General features: G+C 40.8%; 1 protein-coding gene across 5 annotated transcripts in view; it reads right to left on the bottom strand.

Moving 5' to 3' along the window:
• The window catches only part of inpp4b (inositol polyphosphate-4-phosphatase type II B), a 138,484-nt gene that overhangs the window by 25,039 nt on the left and 93,336 nt on the right, over positions 1-20,109 (bottom strand). For 3 of the 5 annotated variants that reach the window (XM_069689283.1, XM_069689284.1, XM_069689286.1), the window contains 4 exons: positions 15,526-15,630; positions 15,259-15,312; positions 12,679-12,787; positions 1,982-2,165 (listed from right to left, as the gene is read on the bottom strand). In XM_069689283.1, the coding sequence (XP_069545384.1) occupies positions 1,982-2,165; positions 12,679-12,787; positions 15,259-15,312; positions 15,526-15,630 (452 nt within the window). The remainder of the gene's footprint in view (positions 1-1,981; positions 2,166-12,678; positions 12,788-15,258; positions 15,313-15,525; positions 15,631-20,109) is intronic. The other 2 variants (XM_069689285.1, XM_069689287.1) reach the window with 1 other exon arrangement.

Here is a 20,109-nt window from a genome sequence, read left to right as displayed (position 1 = left end):
TGATCCTCTGTTGTTTGCAGTGCGGCAGGTTGCCCAGGCCTCCACGGGATTTTCTCCCTTTGAGCTGCTGTTTGGCAGGAAACCATGTGTAGTGCTTGACCTGCTTAAAGAAAACTGTGAGGAAGGTCTGAGCCCCAGTAAAAATGAAATTCAATACGTCCTGGACCTGCGAGCAAAACTCCACTCACTGGGACGGATGTCACGAGAGAATGTACAACAGAGGGGCCAGGCTGAGGTAATTCACACTGGGAGAAAAAGTACTTTCATTGCTTCCTTCTTCCAGCTCTAAACTCCTCGCCAAGTGACAAGAGCCCTTTGTGGTCAAACAGGGAGTGGGGGACGTCGACTATGAGGTGGTGCATTCTGACAGGGGCAGGGCTACACAGATCTGCCACCTCAACCTCCTGAAAGCATGGAGAGAGCAGAGTCTGTTTCTCTGGTGTCCGCAGTATCTGAGACAGAGGAGTTGGGGACTGAGGTTCGAAATTTCACCAATCCTGCCTGGCTTCCTTGTGAAGACCATCTCTCCCTGGCCAAAAGAGCAGACATTGCCCTGTTACAGAAGCAATTTGCTGATGTGTTCTCCCTCCTGCCAGGACGCACGAACCTCATAGTGCATCAAATTGAGACTCCTTCTGGCGTGACTGTGCGGTCACGACCCTACGGGTTACCTGAACACAAAAGAAAAGTTGTTAAGAGAGAATTGGCTGTTATGCTATAGAGGGGAGTAATAGAAGAGTCCAGCAGTGCCTGGTGTAGCCCCATTGTTCTTGTTGTCAAGAAGGATGGATCTATACGGTTCTGTGTGGACCGTCGCAGGGTGAATGATGTCTCACAGTTTGATGCTTACCCAATGCCCCAGGTCGACAAACTCCCGGACCGACTGGGCACTGCACGCTTTTTTACGACGCTGGATTTGACCAAGGCCTACTGGCAGATTGCCCTGTCTCCAGAGTCCAAGGAAAAATGGCCTTCTCCACTCCGTATGGGTTGTACCAATTCACTGCACTTCCCTTTGGGTTGTTTGGTGCATCAGCCACTTTCCAATGGCTCATGGACCGGGTGCTGCATCCGCACACTGCATATGCTGCCTCCTACCTGAAGGATGTTATCATCCACAGCAACACCTGGACAGAGCATGTGCAGCAGGTGGGCGCGATGCTGGAGTCCCTGAGGGAGGCTGGGCTCACTGGCAACCCAAGGAAGTGTGCAGTTGGACGGAGGGAGGTACGGTATCTGGGGTACCACTTGGGCAGCGGGCAGGTGTGCCCTCAAGCAGACAAGAGTATTGCTGTCGCAGCCTGTCCGCGGCCCAAGACCAAAAAAGAGATGAGGAGGTTTTTGGGGCTAGCAGGTTATTACCGGCGCTTCATCCCGATTGCTGATCTGACCAGTCCCTTGACCGACCTGACCCGAAAAGGTGCCTCAGATGCGGTGCAGTGGACGGAGCAGTGCCAGTTGACGTTTGAGGGGGTGAAACAGGCTCTCTGTGGGGAGCCACTCCTCCACACACCTAACTTCTTTCTCTTCCCTACTATGTGGTAGTAGGGCATGGTTGGTGGTCAGCTGCAGGAGGGACCGATTGTGGAAGTGGTTCAGGGAACGGTGCCAAGGAGAGAGTTAATTAGCACAGGTGCTTTGTATTACTAATTGTCTCTCTCTCCACATATACCTGCAGTAGCACGCAGTACGGCTGCAGAACTGATTGCGGACCGTGTGCTCGGAGGCACAGCAGGAGAGCATGCAGGACTGAGAGATTGTTGTGTTGTGAATATAAACACATTTGTCAGTACTTCCGCTGTTGTATGTGTCCCTGTGCTGTGGGGACCCACGGAAGAAACCGACTTGTGTGACAGAGGTATAACCTGACAATCTTTGATGATATATCCAGGCTTTGTGTGCAGCAGCTGGAGGCAAAAAGGAATAAAGGGATAGCTGAGATGGAAGTGAAGGTAGATGAAAGGTTCAAGTGCTGCCTCACCTTGTCAGAAAGGTTTTTGAGTGCATCTCTCAGTCCAGGTGACGAGTGCTCATGGGCAGCCTGGAGGAGCTGGTCCGCTAAGCTTGTGATGAGGGGCTGGAGGAGGCTCATGGTGCTGAGCACCTCCTGAGCTTTGGCTGTGTGCTCTGGAGAGTAGTAGATACACTGGTAGGCAGTGCTGAAGCTGTGGTAGAGGAAGAAAAAACATGTCAATTCAGATTTTATAGAAACATGGTTGTTGCACGGTAATGGACTGGGAACAGCAAATCACAGTTGGGAGAATTCATATGAGAAAGTGACCCAGATTTAATGTAGGGTGCCTTTAACTGCAGTACTCTGTGCCACACCTGAGTTCTTTTGAACTCAAGATCTGGTACATTTGGTCGGTGCGAATGTTGTGTGACGTACCAAAGCACGGTGCTACAATCCACAGACTGTTTCATCCAAATGGACTCGGATAAGGTGTGAAAGCAAGCTGTCCCGAAATCAGGAAGTATACCGCTGCTGAAGCTCTTTTCAAACATAAACAAGCAGTTTTCTGCCCCACCTGCAGAATAATCATACCTAATGAGAAAAAAGAACTTGTTTGTAATGATACTGCAGCCAGACTGGACAGAAGCTCATCCCATGTTTGTTTAGAGCTGTGCTGTTGGTTTTCTTAGTGACTACTTGACATTTTGCCAAAAACTCTCAGAGTAGGACGGATCAACATTTGATATCAAACAAGCTATAAGTTACATTGCGACCAGCATTGTTTGACCTGGTCCTTCTGGTAAATAAACAGTAACAAAACAGGATGGACCAGCTGTGAGATGATTTACATATCTTTGACTGGATTCCTAACCATGGACAACTATCTTTTCAGATACTGAAATAAAGATTCTGCTGTTGTTCAAAATAGTGCTACTGTATGTGATAGACTGCATACAGTTACATTGTGATATACTGTAAGCAGTTCCACCTAATTGTATCTATCTTGCATCACAGGTTTCAGTCCCTGACTACATTGATACAATTAATTAAGTTGGATAGTCTTATTTTCACCAAATAATAGAGAAGCTTGATTGTAACTTTGATCAAAAATGTGTGTGGGGTTAGTAAGGTCTAATTTTGTTAAATACAAACATTACGTTATGGTGCACTAATTTTCTGAGTTTATTCTATTATTTGCTGCCGCACAAGCAAGGCTTTGCAGGCACTCAGCTTGAACTGTCAAATTGGACCTGCAGTCCAATGTCAACCCATTTTCGTTACATGAATAATTAATCCATTCTTCATTTCAAGGGAGCTATTTAATAGCAGACAAAAACACCTTTTGTCAGTTACTAGATTCAGGGCAAATCACTCCAATCAAACATTCTCCTCGGGTAAAGTTCCAGTGACTTTCAATGAGTTTCTGCTGACTTCCTGCCATCAGATGTAGCGTGGAGCAAGGCAGTCATTTGCAACCCTCCCAGCTAGTTTGGAGTCAGCTCTGCAAACCTCTATGTAGGCCAGACCCCAGAGCCAGATCCTTAGGCATAATTGACACGAGAGAGAGAAAGAGAGAAAGAGAGAAAGAGAGAGAGAGAGAGCGAGACAAAGAACTGGCATAATACAGTATTTTCTGCAGTGCTCCTAATATTTTGCAGCGAGGGAAAGAAAAGTGCTTCATTAGAAGTCGCCCTGTGTGGAACAGCACTACCTGATGTATCAATAAGTGTGGAAATCTGAGGGCCTTAAGAAATTAAGCATAGTGGTAGATACAAACCACTAACTATGTCTTTGACTGGCTAACTTTAAAATCTTGGCTTTGTCATTACAGCTAATGAGCCCCCTGGAGGACTACCACCCACAAGCTCAAAGCTAATCAAAGGAATCACTAAGTGAGAGGGGGACACAGGGCAAACAGTGTGAAGTCCTCAACCGCACAGTGTCACCATTTCTACTTGCAGACTTCTGTTACCCCCTCTCTCACAACCATACCTTCAAATGCTACGATTTCCACCACAGAGAATTCCAGAATGGAATAATCTACTGCAACAAAGTAAAGTCTGTAAAACCCTTTCATCCCCTGTGAGCTTACATTAGTCTTATTACATTATGCAGAACTAAAGAGAGAGAAAAAAAAAATCCTACAGGACCGCAACAATAGAGATACTCCAGAAATGAGGCAAAGGAGAAAGTTGTTGGAGGAAGACAATTGCTCCAGAGGCTGAGATTCAATAACAGCCCTGTTGACTCATAAGTACAAATCCAATCCCATTAGGGAGCCTATGCAGGCAATAATGAATGTTGGGACATGCCACCTGATGCTCGAGGACAGAATTGATCCCCTCTAAGGCTGGCTAAGGCAAGGAACTTTAATTGTCTCATCAGCATTGTTGTCAGTCCAAACGGGTCTACCAAGGTGGCAAACCATGCGCATGTATAACAGCATAAATCTGCGAATGCAAACTTGATGAGAGGCCAAAGGGGATGCAAACGAGGATTTGACTGTCATTTCAAGCCGTGGGTATGTTTTTCTCCCGGACATACTTTGGGAGTGTTGTGTTGCTCTTTTTTCTTTTAAACTTTTTTTTAAAGATGGCAAGAAAGCAAAAGGTGGACATAAAAATGCACAAAATAATCTGGTACTACACCTGCAAAGCTTCAATTATTTGTCCTTTGATGAGGATGTGATAGAGGAGTGGTGATTGAAACCTGGTGTAACATTTGAGGCCATAGTTTGTCTTTGCGTTGGATTGCCAGAAAAGATAATCCTCCCATCTGTTTAAGTTAAACATCGGTGGAATTTAGACTCAAGCTGACTCTTGGCACACCTAAACTTTTAACAATCTCCTTCTTAGTTTTACTTAAAGGAGCCTCCATAAAAACACATTATTTATGGTTTGTGTAAAAGTAGACCTATATACAGTAATTGAAATGTTGAAATCTGCATACATTTCTCATTCTTTTATTTTGACATGCTTTTTAAACCAGAAAAAAGCCTCTGTATACAGTATAAGAATGTAAATGTGTTAATTGAAATTTATAATATGAAAATGAGCCATTTGTCCAGGACTTGTCAGGTTGTAAGTCTGCGTGCTTTTCCTGAATATTAATGTGTATGTATACAGACCTGAGAGACTCATTAGTTTATATTTTCATGTATACTGCACAGAACATTTCAAGTGAATGGGTTTTTCATGTTTCGCACCCTAAATGCCGAGCTACGGTACCATAAAAAAGTACTTTTTTAATGAGCCTACAAACTATATCACAGTTGAGGAACCCAACTTGAAGCTACAGTAGATGAAATAAACTAATTTGTGCAGACTCCATAGCAACACACATAACCTATATAGTGTACTCATTATCTCTTAATAGTGACAAACATAAACACATCCACACACAGTCACCTGCTGGCACGGAGTCATCAGTGCACCCGGGATTCAATAACCCTAAACCTTTCAACACTTAAATTGGTGAATACTTTATGTATGTATGTAAGTATGTATTTACTTTATTAATCCCTGAGGGGATTTTTTTTTTTTTTTTTTTTTTTTTTTTTTTACAGAATTCTTTAAAATCACACAAACCCTCTGTTGTGCTTGTCGATTTCTAAGTCAGTAAAAAAATCGTACACACATCCAATCGCACAGAAAAATACTTATACTTTGAGTGTGGTGCAAAATTCTTGGATTTTATTTTTATGAGCATACCTAATGCATGACATGCTTTGCTTTTCCTTCATTAACTCCCTATAAATCCATGCGAAGGTGTCATCTAAGGTCTTTACTCTGCGTGACACACTTTGTCAAACTTCCAATTACATGTGCCAGATCTGCCCTGCTTCCCAGTTTATACAGTACAGTGCACAGAGGAGACCAGGCCATCCTCATCAAGACACACATAGCAATGGTGTACTTTGAAGCTGTGAAGAAGAGCAGGATATGGTTGAGCAGAATCACAACTGGTCATATAACTGTGCTGGAAAAAATATATAGTGGTGAGACTGGAAAATAGAATTTGTTATAAAACTCAACAATTATTGTAGTTCAGCTTCATTACAACACTTTGCAGTTTTCACAGCCTGCACAGAAAACTGTTTTGTTTCTTATTTGGCAGCAGTGACATTACTGGTGCATGTAAGATAACCAGGTGCATTCATTTGAAATCCAAATACATTTGTGTATCATAAAAGGAAGCATTGGATGCCGCTGAATAATTCATATCCAGGGATTCCTCGAAGCATGGAGAGGTGTTTTGAGCCTGAGGGGCGGAACATCACTGTCCATAACTGGAAAAGGTGCATCAGGTCAGGCGGCCAACCAGGTCATTTTTCTTTGACTTTGGGAGGTTGTGCACCCTAAATTGGCCCCCAGGGTCAGACTGTTAACACAAAGTTCTACTGTGACGTTCTGAGGCATCTGAGAGAAAACATTCAGTGCAAATAACCTGAACTGTCGCACAATGGCACTTTAGTTCTCCAACATGACAATGTGCCTACTCTCGCTCAAGTTTCTCACACACAACAACACAAATGTTGCTCCCCACCACCCCACTTGCTGGTTTTGGCTCCCTGCTACTTCTTTCTGCTCCCCAATAATTTGTCACAAACTTTAATGGGAATTCACTGCTCAAGTTTCAGGTGTTGTGTTTTGTCCTGTTTCTTATGTACTTTTTTGTTAAGTTGTCAGTAAAGACACGTCTAAAGACGAGCATTGTAAATTAGCTTAAATTGTGGTATGTGGTATCATTTCATGCTACAGTGGTGCCTGAAAATTTATGAACCCTTTAGACTTTTTCGAAATAAATATCCCCTAAAACATTATTGGATTTTTACACCCGAGTCCTAAAAGTAAATAAAGAGAACCTAATTCTACAAATAGCACAAAAATATTATACTTATTCTTTTATTTATTTGGGAAAATGATATAATAGTACATACTGTATCTATGAGTAGCCTTTGCTTTCAGTATTTGCTGTGACCCCTTCTGTGGCAATAACTGCAACTAAACATTTCCGGTACATCGGCTTGGAGGAATTCAACCTTATTTTTCTGTACACAATAGATTAAACTCTGGGATGTTGGTGGGTTTTCTCACATGAACTGCTCACTTCAGGTCCTTCAACAAAATTTCTACTACACTGAGGTCAGACTTTGACCAGATATATTAGTCATTGTTGGGGGTAACCATTTAGCATAAGTCCCTGTGATATTGGCTAATACCTAAGTTGTAGTTTAGGCCAATAAATATGTTGTTATTATAATTTATTTTAATTTGAAGGGGGATATAATATCAGCCCTATGTTGGAGACAATACAGAGGCCAGCTGTGATTTCAAAACTGGACTAGCTGAAAATACTTTGTCTAACAGAGAAACTACAGGTATCATCAGAATAGGTAAATTCTGCGGTTTATTTTGAAATACAGTCCGTTATGAGGCGATTGGAACTTAAAAGGGGGCGTGTCAGTCTGCTAATTACACAGCGCGACTTAGAATGATTCTGATTCACTAACATACACAAAGTGGTGAGAACCAAATTGGTTGGTACACATGTGTCATGAATCCCATGGTGATTTTGCGTAAGCACTTACTTTGTGCCCAACGTAAGAACATTTCTACGCACATATTAGTGAATGAGGCCCATTGTCTTTTAGCATTTGCTGATATAATTCAGAGTTGATGGTTGCATCAACAATGACAATCGTCCAGATGCAGAAAAAACAGGTCCAAATCATGATACCTCCACCATCATGTTTCACAGATGGGTTACGGTTCTTATACTGAACTGCACTCCTTTCTCTTTAGAAGATGCAAAAAGACCCCAAAAGTTATATTTTTTCTCATCTGCTCACAAAACATTTTTCCTACAGCCTTCTGGCTTGCCTGAGATCTTTGGCCAACTGCAGACAGGCAACAATGCTCTTTTTTTTGGGAGGGCTTCACTCCGGGTTACCCTGACTACACACCATTTTTGTTCAGTGTTCTCCTGATGGTGGACTTATGAACATTAACGTTAGCCGATGTGAAAGAGGCCTTCAATTGCTTAGAAGTTAACCTCAGTTCCTTTGAACACAATCTGTCTGGCTGTGGATTGGTGGAGTTAAAACTCTTAAGAGATGGTTTTGTAACCTTTTCCAGCCTAATGAGCATCAACAAGTCTTTTTCTGAGGTCCTAAGAAATCTCCTAGTGTCATGATACACTTCCACAAACCTGTGTAGTGAAGCTCAGACTTTGATAGATCCCTGTGTATAAATAAAAAAAACACCTGATTGTCATCCCTTTGACTGAAAACACAACATTTTACCTTCATAATTACTGTTAATCCTAGAGGTTCACATACGTTTTGCTAGTAAGTTCCCTAGTAACTAAATGGCCAAGAGTAATATTTTAATGTAATTTGTTTCATTGAGTTCACTTTATCTATATTTAGGACTTGTTTACAAATCAAATGATGTTTTAGGTCTATTAGGTCTAGGTATATTTATGCAGAAATATAGAAAATTCTTTTAAGCACTGCTGTACTTGTCCTTTAAAAAATAAACATCAAAAAGTGGAAAAATGTCAGTGAAAAAAACACATTTCATCCATCATCAGAGGCATGTTTGGGCCGCACAATATGTGCACTTGGAACTCTCCATCTCCTGTGAGAGAATATTAGTTTCCTCTTAGGTGAAGCTCCTTCAGACTCCATTAGATGACATCAGTACGTCATTGTGGGAAAAGCAATTCTTCCAGAAGGAATTGCTGCCAGACTCCAACACACTCACTGATAATGTATGATAATGGATTCCTTTTAATCCCACCCCTCACCACCCTGGGTGCGCCACGGACCTCCAGTCATTAAAATACCGAAGGTGTGCCGCCACTCCCTCTGCACAATATGCACAGCACACTTGACTGCGCTTCGCACCTGCACTTTGATTCATTCATGGCATTATCACCATTCATCTTTTTATAATTCCATTTTCACTGACAAACAGGGTTGGATCTCCAGGAAAAAGGGGCCACTCCATATGCTCAGACACCAGTGGCACAACACTTTATCAGGCTACCCTGAGTTTAGGACAAAATTCCGGTCTACTAACAGGTTACTAAAAAGAGCATCGTGTCCAGAGTGAATTCCTTCCTTGATTATAGGAATTGGTTACAACAGTAATGAGTGGGATAAAACTGCTGGACCCAGCGGCCTAATTAAGCTAACATCTCTGGCGGATGGCTAATTAATAGTGTAAAGAAAATTAATGAAGAGAGTGTGGCCTGCTGCTGACAGCTAGCAGGAGTAAAATGCAGCTACGTCAGCAGAGAGTCCTGCAGCACTTCAGGTGACTGCCAAAGCCTGCTTTGTCATTTAGACAGCATGCTCCAATCATGGCTCTTATACCAGGCCACTGCCACATGGCCATGGTAAAAATATACTGTTTGCTATAGATACATAATAAAAGATCTCATCTCAAATCAGATTTTTTTTTTTAACAGCCAAACCCTATCTGATGAATCCTCCATTGGGCACTGATCTCACATCAGTTACAGTATGACAGCCAAAGCTTTCCTCGATGATTCAGACACATTCAGAGCCTGATCTGTGACCAGAGAAGCCTCAAGGCTACTGACAGCCTCCTTCTCCATCACCCACAGAACCTGGAGCAGGCTGACTCCAGAGCAGGCAAAGACCTAACAAGCTGCTGTCCATCAGCATGCACTCCCAGCCACTGCCAATGTCCTGTCCCTCAAACCTACACAGTAATCCTGCGAGGAAGTTATTTTGTTGGACAACATGCTGCTAGTCACATTAAATCTGGATATCGGCCCCAAGAGGCTCTATTAAGGGTGTACGATCTAGTTTCAACCACTCGCTGTGTCCCAGAAATGTGTCACTTGGCATTTCTGCTTGACCAGGAGGCCTGGCGAAATGACAGCGGTTCTTCCTCTCTGTTACGGTGAACAGGATTCAAAGACACATGTTGAGAGGGGCTCTACTGCACAGCTTCTGCCCCAGCTAACTACAGCTGACCTTACAAAAGGGGTCTGTGTAACATTTTGAAAATATATATGTCTCTGTCCCCCATGCATGTAATAAAACACATGCACACACACACACACACACACACACACACACACACACACACACACACACACACACACACACACACACACACACACACACACACACACACACACACACACACACACACACACACACACACACACACACACACACACACACCAGTAGTCCAGGAGGAGAAAACTTGATTTTCAGATTCAATAAAATCTGTGTTGCATCGTTATTCAGATCATTTGAATAATTTAAAAGAGGCTGCTAATGAGAGATTAGACCACCTCAGCAAATTCACAGCTACGTCTACAGGGTTCAATTAAACACGGATGAAAATCCAGCGACTTTTAAAACAGACATTTAAGTGGGACTGCATGCATTAATGAAAGATAAATGCTTTTGCCCTGTGTGTACATGTGCAAGGTTTCTTGAGGAATACTAAGTGTAGCTATTGATTAAACTCTTTGCTGGCCCATCCTGAGAGACAAACTACATTGCAAACTCTGACCAATGCCAAGTTTGGCCAATGCAGGTTTTTAATGGATCTGGAAAGAACCCCCTTCCTCTCTGCTAGTGTCTAGGGAACAAAGACAAATAGCTCTTTTATTGCCCTCCTGGTAACACCTCTGTGCTCAGGTTTCCTTTTTTTACGTCCTCAATCCTTTTCCATCTCCTCTTTGATGAATTAATATCACATTCAATAGCCAAGTCTCACATCTTGCCGATTGTTCCCTTTTTAATCAAATGTGATTACAAAAGACTGCTTCTGAAAAGGCGAGGAGGCATACTGGGAGAAGTACAATGAGTGTCTGTGTGAGTGTGTGTGTGTGTGTGTGCACATGAATCTTTGCTCTCCTGAAATAGGCTTGACTTACCGTGCAATTAAGGGACTTTCACCTGAACACAACTGCAGTACTTCACATTAACACACAAAAAAGCCTCATCCGGTCCTTTTAGTTGGTCGGATGTTCACTGCACGCAAAATGAAATCAAATGAATCCATGAAATAATGAATGCCCCTGGTTTTAAGTAAACATGCACCTTCATTATAATGGTTACAGCTCTGTGAAATCAGAGAATCTGAGTTTATTCCTATTTCTGACTGACAATTGACTACATTCCAGGTCAAACATGTATAAGGCTCAGCGCAGGCCGTAGTCGGTTAGCCAGGCGGAAAATTGGAAATTTTAAGCTATAGTGAGTCATTAGCTAAGTCAAATATGAAACAAAAAGCTCCATCTCCCCGGAGAATTATTTCTGAAGTGTAATCTCACATTCAAAGTAAATGATTTCACTTCAGTGGATTCTCGAAAATATGCTAACCTTATCATTGTTCATGGTAGCAGATAAAACTGACCATCTTCAGCAAATTCACTTGTGCACTTTAGCGTAAAAAAAACCTTTCTTTATTTTTTATTATCAGCACAGGCCTGCAACTATTTTCCCATCAGCTTATCCATTTTATACCCATTCCTCTCCCCTTTTCCATCTTGCCTCTGCCCCTTCTTTCTTGAGCTGCAAACTCTGTAACTAATTGGATCTGGCATGGTCTGTAATGACTTTGCACTCTGTGGGGAGCTATGGGAAAAATCACCCTTCATTTCTTCTGGCATAACTCAAGTGACCACATACTGAACTCCAGTGACATATAGCTCCATCCTGCATCCAAAGGGCAGAGACAGCAAAATTTACAGGATACTGCTGATCACAGGTTTGAGAAAATCCTATGGATATGTTGCCCCAGAGTGCACTTTCAGTCAGTGCAAGTGTGGATATATCTACATATGCATCTCTGCATATATAATACAACAGCACTGTTTCATTTTATTCAGCTAACCTTCAGTGTTTGTGGAGCTGGCGGAGTTAGTCAGAGAAGGAAACACAGAGGACATATTTTCTCCATCAAGCAATCAAGCGGAGAGCTGCTTCGCAGCCACAGGCTGAACTCAATCTAACATAAAACTCAATCTGACTGACTACCTGTGTGTCAGTAGGAATAACTCAAAATATCTGTAGTTCAAACACTCGTCTGAACAAAGCCTCTACATTAAGCTCACTTCTTTTTCAGAATAAGGGCTGTTCTTGGAGATACTTAGGAGTGCCATTGATTGATTGATTACTGGAGTGCTTATTGTAGAGTCATCTCACAATCATTGGTTGTGGATTGTTGCCCATGTGCACTCTAAACATATTTTTGTAGCATCAATGTAGTCACTGGTCGTTACCTCAGATGAGAATTGTTTCCTATTCTTAAAACCTTACGCATTCAACAGCGAGCTCCTGCAGCTGGGAAGTTGCAGCAAAAAATGTTGCTCTTCAGTGAAAAGTTAATACACAACATCAGGAGGGAGAGAAATGCTTGCAAGGGAAAAGAACAGGTGCAGAGGAACTTCTGACTCAACAAACCTTTTCCATCATGCCTGTTGCCTCCAGTCAAAGTGAGCTGTCAGATCCACTGGAGTTCCAGTCTAATTTCAGCATGGCTTAGCTGTAAGTAACTACATGTTACTTAGAAAATCAAGTCCCTGGGCCAGGGACAAATTTATGTGTCACCAATAATTATGATCAGGTTTAATTCTTTTGTCAATCCAAGCCTGTTTCCTCAGCATGTGTCCTGTATTGAATGGCTCAGTTATAGCACATGACTTCATGGTGTAAGGTTGCTTCATACCTCTTTTTCTCTGCTTCGTATCTGCTGAGTAGACGCTGCAGACCACCACTCTTAAAGCCCTGGAAGTGGGCTGCAGGAGCACCAACAGTGATGATGTCATAGAACGCATCTGTACAGAGAGAAAACAGCATTTATAGCATCTAAAATAAATACAGCAGCTTGGAACCATTGAAGGCACATGAGGACATTTAGGTGAGAAAATTGTGATTTGAGAAAATTAATTATTCCTGTCAAAGTGGGTTTTTCAATTTGAGATAGACTCCAACTTAATTTCAAGTTGGAATGTTACAAAAATCATCTATTGAAATGCCACTAATAAAATGACACCTGACATGAGGATTGGCTCAGAATTGATTAATAATACAAGCAGCTGTTTCAGGGCTTGAGTTCATATTAAAATGTGAAAGTTATGTGGTGTGTGCCTGCAAAGTGTTTCCTTCCATAAATTAGGTAACAAACCACACAAACAGTATTTTTGCACCAAACCCCCCCCCAAAAAACCAATGTGATCTAAAGCGCTGTGACATTATATCAATGTCTATATATCACTGTACCATCAGTCATCTTTCTCCAGACATGTCTTGGTCTTAGTGTAGGGCTGGTCCCATGTTAAACCGGAAGGACAGCCAATGTCACAGAGCTTCGTTTCAATTTGCACACCAGCGTCAAAAGTAAATAAACAGCTCACAGACAGCTAGGCGGCCACAGAGGTGCTTAGAAGAGGACTCGTTTTGAATGAGTAATGGATGAAGCTGACAATTAAATCAGAAAAACAGGGAGGTGGGAAAAGGAGGTGGATGGAGGGATTATGAGGGTGAATATTTTGGTGTGGTTTCGTGCCAGGTCAGTTAATGAACACCCCTGAGAAAGCCGCAGTCCACAGCTCTGACCGTAGGAAAACAGATTGTTGGAAATATAAATTAATGACAGAACTGTTCCAAGTTTTGCTATAGAGTAAAGTAAATGACAGCACCACAATGGACCAATAGCGGTTTGACGTCGGGGCATTGCTGCTAGTACTACCCACTGTTTCTACCATTAATTACCCCTGTGCTCAGCCAACAGGCTTCCCTGACTGCCATACGTCTGGCCCCTGGAGGTTTCAGATATCCAGGTTCCCTTAATTGGTTCTCTCACAGCAGAAGTATTGCGAAAAAAACAATGGCGGGTTTCAGGACATCAAGTACAATAACCAATTTGTGCATGATTTGCCTGCTCTTCCTCTCACACCATCTATTCCCACTAAATCAACAACAGAACAAGCTGTTTAAGTACTGAGAGGACAATCACTTTCTTTAAGAGGAAACTGATTGTGGCAGGCAGGGTGAGTGCATATAATTCATACTTAACCCATTCAACAATTCTTTTTAACAATAACAAAACATCCTTTTACTTGACCCAAATATATGTTGAACAATGATTTTTAGTTCAGCTCTGCCAAGCTGAGCTTTTTAGGCTGGAAATATTTTTTACAGTTGTCATTTCAGAGACAAATGACAGCCATTAACTGCATAACAAATGTTTTAAAGCTCAAAATGTTATTTTTCCCTGATTTCCTTTACCTGTTGAATGATCAATTGACAAAAATGCAGGGTTCAGCATTGTTGAGTAGATTGCAAGGAAATGCATCACTTTAGAACATCAAATGGAACAATGGAGCAATTGATGTGGTTGGAAACTGAAACTCAGCTGCATTAAGCACCAGGTTCCAGTGTTTCCTGGGCCTGACTGATTGCAGCCATTTATCACATTTATCACATGTTTTTCCTTTTTTTTTTTAAATCAAGCAAAAATGTGAAAATTAAATAGGCATTTCATATTCAACAATGTTGTTAAAGTAAATGAAAACACGTGCCGTTTTTTGTTTGATTCACATCAGATGACCACTGATGTCATGTTCAGTCTGTTGTAAAGCTGTGTTTTCCCATATTCACACAGGTTCAGCAAATTTCACGGTAACTTTTTTAATACTTGAAACATGCAGTCTGTTGCCAGTTTATCAGGTCCAGATAATTAATGCGGTCTAATATAACAGTCATACTGACAGACTTGATTCATATGATGCATTGAGTCAATAGTTTTGTTACTCAACTATTTTTGTGCTGTTTGGCATCACGGCTTTTCAACATTATTCAAATTTCTTAACAGACATTTTGAAGCCAGTGGGAGAAGTCTGTAACCTGCAGGTATGTAGTACGTAGAGTCATATAGTGGTGTGTGCTCACACGTCAGCTAAAGCATTGCTGTCTGGAACTGAGTTAAGGTGTAAATTGTGCGCAGAGAGTAATTAACCATGCATATCAATCAATTGACAAACTTCTCTAAGGCTAGTTTCAATATGGTTTTCCCAATTTTTGTGCCTTGTCAGAACAAAAACGTTGTGGGATAGTATGACGACTTAATTTTACAAATTCTTTCTGCCATTATTAGTTGCTTTAATACACTGAGACAGTTTCAAGGCACTAATAGCCTCCACCAGCCAGAGAGCTGGATGAGACAGCCGAGTCTTTCACTCCCCAAAAAACGCAAAGGGCTTAATTAGTGTTTTATCTATTTTTCTCAGGCCAAGTTAATTCTCACCTTTCAGCCTGGGTGATGACCTGGAACCACCCTGTCTGAGTCCTCTGAGTATCTCTGACAGATGGAGAAGTCAAGCATAGAAGGACAACAGTTGGCGACAACCACCACAGCTTATAGAGGTCATATGTTGCAGAAGCTGTGCTTTGCATAACATAAAGGGCTCCTTTCTATAGAGCCAAGCTGTTGACTGAGAGTGGAAGACAATCTGATGTCAGTACGTGAAACGTACGTGATTCGAAGTTTGTCTCTAAGACAGTTGTGTAATACCTGTTTTTTTGGGGCACGTCACCCTCATCCTCTGGGTGTGCAGGTTTATTGGGATGAACTCCAGGGACTTCTGGGCTTTGCAGCAGCTCGGCTTGAATGAACGACCTGAAAAAACAGAGACAACAGTGTGTGTCACATTAGCCAGTTATGAACAGAGGACCTGGAATATTGCCATAAAGAGACAGAATAAAATGGGGATTTATTGCCAAGAAAATTTTTACACACAAAGAATTTGTCTTGGTAAAGTGATGCATGATAATCAACAACTAAAAAGTAAAAGTAAAAGAAAAATACAAGTAACTTTACAGTGAGAAAAATACAACCAACCCAAAAACAGAAGGTAAAATACAATACGAACTGGTGCATATCACAGTGTAAACAGTGTCTGTAATGTTTTATTGTAATAATATTGATAATTGCATTAATATAATATAAAACTCTGTGTTAGATGTAATTTGGTAACAGATGTGTAATACAAGACTATATATTTCATGTTAATGTGATGTGTAGTGTCTGTGAGTAGGATGAACCTTGATGAGGCTAACTGTCATTAGGTCAGCATTTCTTTTTTACACTAAACCAAACCAAGCGTCATTATGATGCCCCCGTGTGTGTTTGTAGATAGCATTCCCGGCTTTCGGGAAACAGAGGTGTGACACGTCGGTGTCTAGTCCTGCACCATGCCTACCATCCCTTTTACAGGGATGTCATTTCAGCTCTGTGACTACTACTGCTGCCACACTAGTGGCAGAACAACAGTGCCCTCACTGCGTGTTTTTACCTTTTACATAGAACGTGAGGTGGCGTAATGGAGCAACATTCATGCACTGAATAGGCTGTATTGTGTTTTCACAAAACACGATTGTGTTGGTAAAGAAATCAAGGACAAAAACATTTCTGTGAAAGCTTCTTGGCGTATTGAAAGCCCCCACGTTCTGCTACAGCTATAATATGATCATTCCAACATGACTATGTGGCCTTTCTTTTGATCACTGGGTGGCTTAATGTTGTCAGGAAAAAGAGACAGAAACAGCAAATATTATATAATTGTTCTCTTAAAGGATTTACCAATGCAACAGCAAATCAGAATCAATTTAAATTAGAAGCTGTGGAAGTAGCTGCAGTAGAGATACAACTTTACCTCAAAGGGTGTAGGGATTTTTACAACTTCATTGTTACAATAACTAAATGTCACTTTTTCATTTCTCCTCATTGAGGGGTGTGTTGAGAAGTTTACCTTGAAAAAAAAAAAAGTCCAGCAAAACCTAATTAAAATGTATAACAGTGGGATGCAAAATAACTCCTTGTTGGACATCACGGATGGTGTTTAAATCTGTGTTGAAATAATTATTAAATGCTCATGCAAGATCATTTAACACACTTCTGTATACAGCATATTAGATAGAGAATGTATCAATTAGATATCAACAAGCTCGAAAGTAGATACTTTTCAATTAAGTGCTTATAATATCCTCTAATGTTGCAGTGTAACCCATTAAGCACAGGATTGTATCACCTTTGCAGCCATGACTTTACACAAAATGTCCAATAACATTTTTCTGCTAAACAATACTCTTTGTTTGTGGTTTACAGCTAAGATCAAAGTCACACTCTGACGCTGCACGTTGGCTGCTCAAATCTCAAATATTTAAATAGAGTTGATGAGACTTTTTAAGAGGGGGCTAAGTTTTTAAGAAAAATCAAGCAACCAAAGTAATTAAAGAAGTGTTGTGATGTCGGCACGTAGAGATAATTCACTTGAAATGAAGATATTCAGGGAAGGTGCAGAAGACCAAAAGAGGAACAAACAATCTAATATCACAAAGTTTCATTATCGAGGCATCAAAACTTAATTAACCCTCTTTTAAGGCAGATGACTTTGAATTCCCCGTCGAAAGCATTACAGTGGAGTTAGAAAAAACTATTAAAAAAAACCTGCTGTAGAGCAAGTTTGATGTGTTCCAGCTTGTATGTGACAAATTATTTTGTTGTAGAGGGAATGGTTTACCTCATTAATCCAAATTGTGATGTAACAACTAATGAGTTTCACATAAGTGTGTGAAGACATTCATATGCTTGAGAGGTTACATCAGATTGTTTTAATTACAGCAGATTCATTTAGTGTTTCAGTATATTGATTTCTCTCTACCTCGTATTTCATAAGCAAAAATGGCCAAATGATCTTGATGTTATATTTCTATATTATGTTCCTTTTTATAATATTACAGTGTTAATGTGAAAAGGCTTCTGTTCCAGTTTTTGATAATATATGAAATATAATTGGCAGATTACAGAGATGACTTTACAAATTATTTCAGTGCTTCTGTAATAACTTTTCTTTAAGTTTGCCTGTTGATAAAGTTTAAACCTCTGTTGACAAAGGTCTTTAATCATCTGTCTTCCCACAAAGGCTATATCTTAAAAGGATATCCACACAGTTTTTTTGTTCTTCTTTTCAGACAATCTGCCTTTACTGATGCAGGAAACACATCATCACATTCCTCTAAAAGGAATGGTAGGAGAGGAAGGGATTTTTCTCCCCAGGAAAGAATAAAAACTTTCCTGTGCAGTGGTTTACATCAATCAGCATCAGAGCAATAAAAAGACGAGGCCAACACGGCTGGACCATGTATGCATCACTGGAAAGCTTTTAATTTGAAAAGCATACAGGAAGTTGAAGGCTTTGGATGGCTGATCGTGTAACTTTGATCACTCAGTCAGTGACAGACATTCAAGTTTATAGGGGCCAAACCTGTTTTCCCTATTATTACTTTACCATAACCAATTTGTATATTTATTTACAAACATAAGAAGCAATTCAATTTAACACTCAGGTTTCTCAAAGAAAGTAAATTCTTGTCTACAATGTTTTGTTTCTTATAACCACCATCAAAAAGTCTTCAGTTACTAAAATGTCCAAATGTAAAGAATAGCAACATTGAGAAAACATACTTGCCTATCAGCAATTATTAACCTTCTTATGATATTATAGTATATTTAATTTGTGTGGTGGTTCAGTGTGTTAAAATGAAGCACAGTGTGTCCCTATAATGTGTGTTAATTGCAGCATAATGACTAAAGTGGCACATTTAAGCTCTTCTTTTTGACATTCGCCATAGCTCACCTTTATGAGAGCTACGAAGCTTTTCTTCCCCTGTTCATTAATTACTCTTGAGGCAACAGTCCAGTATCTACCAATCAGAATCCCCGTACTACAGAATGTGTATGTTGACATAGAAATCGAGATGTGAAAACCTGTTAGCCGCCACAGATTTGTATCATTATCAGGCAGGTAGGCCAAACATGAAAACAAATCCACTGCAGCTCAATTATTGCATATAATGTTGAGACTGCAGACCCACTCAAGCAAAAACGTGTTACCTCAAATATAGATGACACGAATGACTCAGCCGGAGCTGACAGCGATGTGTTTGTTTTTCAAGCACTGAAAATCAATCATGACTTCTTACTAGGTTGCAGCAGATTTGCTGCCCATTATCAAAGTGCAAATATAAACAGATGCCATTTCTAACTACTGAATGTACATCCTGTCTATTGGATACAATAAAAAAAAACAAAGCATGAGCTTCACATGTGGAAAAATATGCAGTATAAACACATTCAATATTAGGTACCAGAGAAATATTTCAACTTTCAAGTAAATCATTTGGGTACCAGGACAACCTTTTTGCTGCTAGCACATCTAATGTCCACTAGCTAGTCGCAAGGACAAGACAAGCACTGTGCTCTTTAGGTCAACAGGACAAGCAGATTATAGGCATGCTGGTGGCTCTGTGAGGCTGTAATTTGACAATGAGATGGTTTGTGCTAAATGCTAATACCAGCATGATAGCCCTTCAGTTGTAGTCTTTACCAAGTTCACTATAGCATGCTAACGTTTGCTCATTACCACTGAACACAAGCACAACAAGTAGAGCTGAGACTGAAGTAAATGGCCTGAGTCTGGCAGATATCTAGTCCTAAACCAAAGCATCGGGCCTATCGAAATGAGCAAATACCTCAAACGTATCCTCTGGGGGCGAAAATATCTAGATAATTTCAAAGAAAGTCATCAAATGATGAAAAAATGTCGATGTCATGGTGGTGCTGAAGAGTAAAAGTCACCAGCAGGCTTCAACCCCTGGAGACTACGAGGCTGTTGAAAGATTTCAGTTTACAGACAAACCCCATAACACAACAACATAGCTTTGCCACTGGCTAGATAATAAAACAATTTCTTTATACTGTATACGGTTATAAACTTTTATCCATCCAGATAAGCTGATCTCCTCAGTAAACACATTTCTGGACTAGAAGGAATTGCTTCCAAAGAGTAACATTCAAGTCAATGGCTGTGCTGTCATCCCTGCTCAGTGGGCTCTCACTGCCGGCTCCAGAGCTCTGGGGACCAGGCTAATGAAGCTCGTGACCATTGTAGGTTAGATGAATTAGCCATATCAGATTCCCATCTGTTTGCCCAGGTGGGCTGGCTATGTGACAGAAAGACTGGATTCAGGCAGTAGTGACCAACATCCAACCACTATCTCTTCTTTTAATCTTTTCTGTCATTCCTGTTCTCTGAGC

Source organism: Brachyistius frenatus, unplaced genomic scaffold, assembly GCF_029030835.1.
Source record: "Brachyistius frenatus isolate BFR_SWC_R1_liver_20210118 unplaced genomic scaffold, ASM2903083v1 Contig_7, whole genome shotgun sequence".
In the NCBI taxonomy this organism is placed as follows: domain Eukaryota; kingdom Metazoa; phylum Chordata; class Actinopteri; family Embiotocidae; genus Brachyistius; species Brachyistius frenatus.
This window is presented reverse-complemented; position numbering and strand designations above follow the sequence as displayed.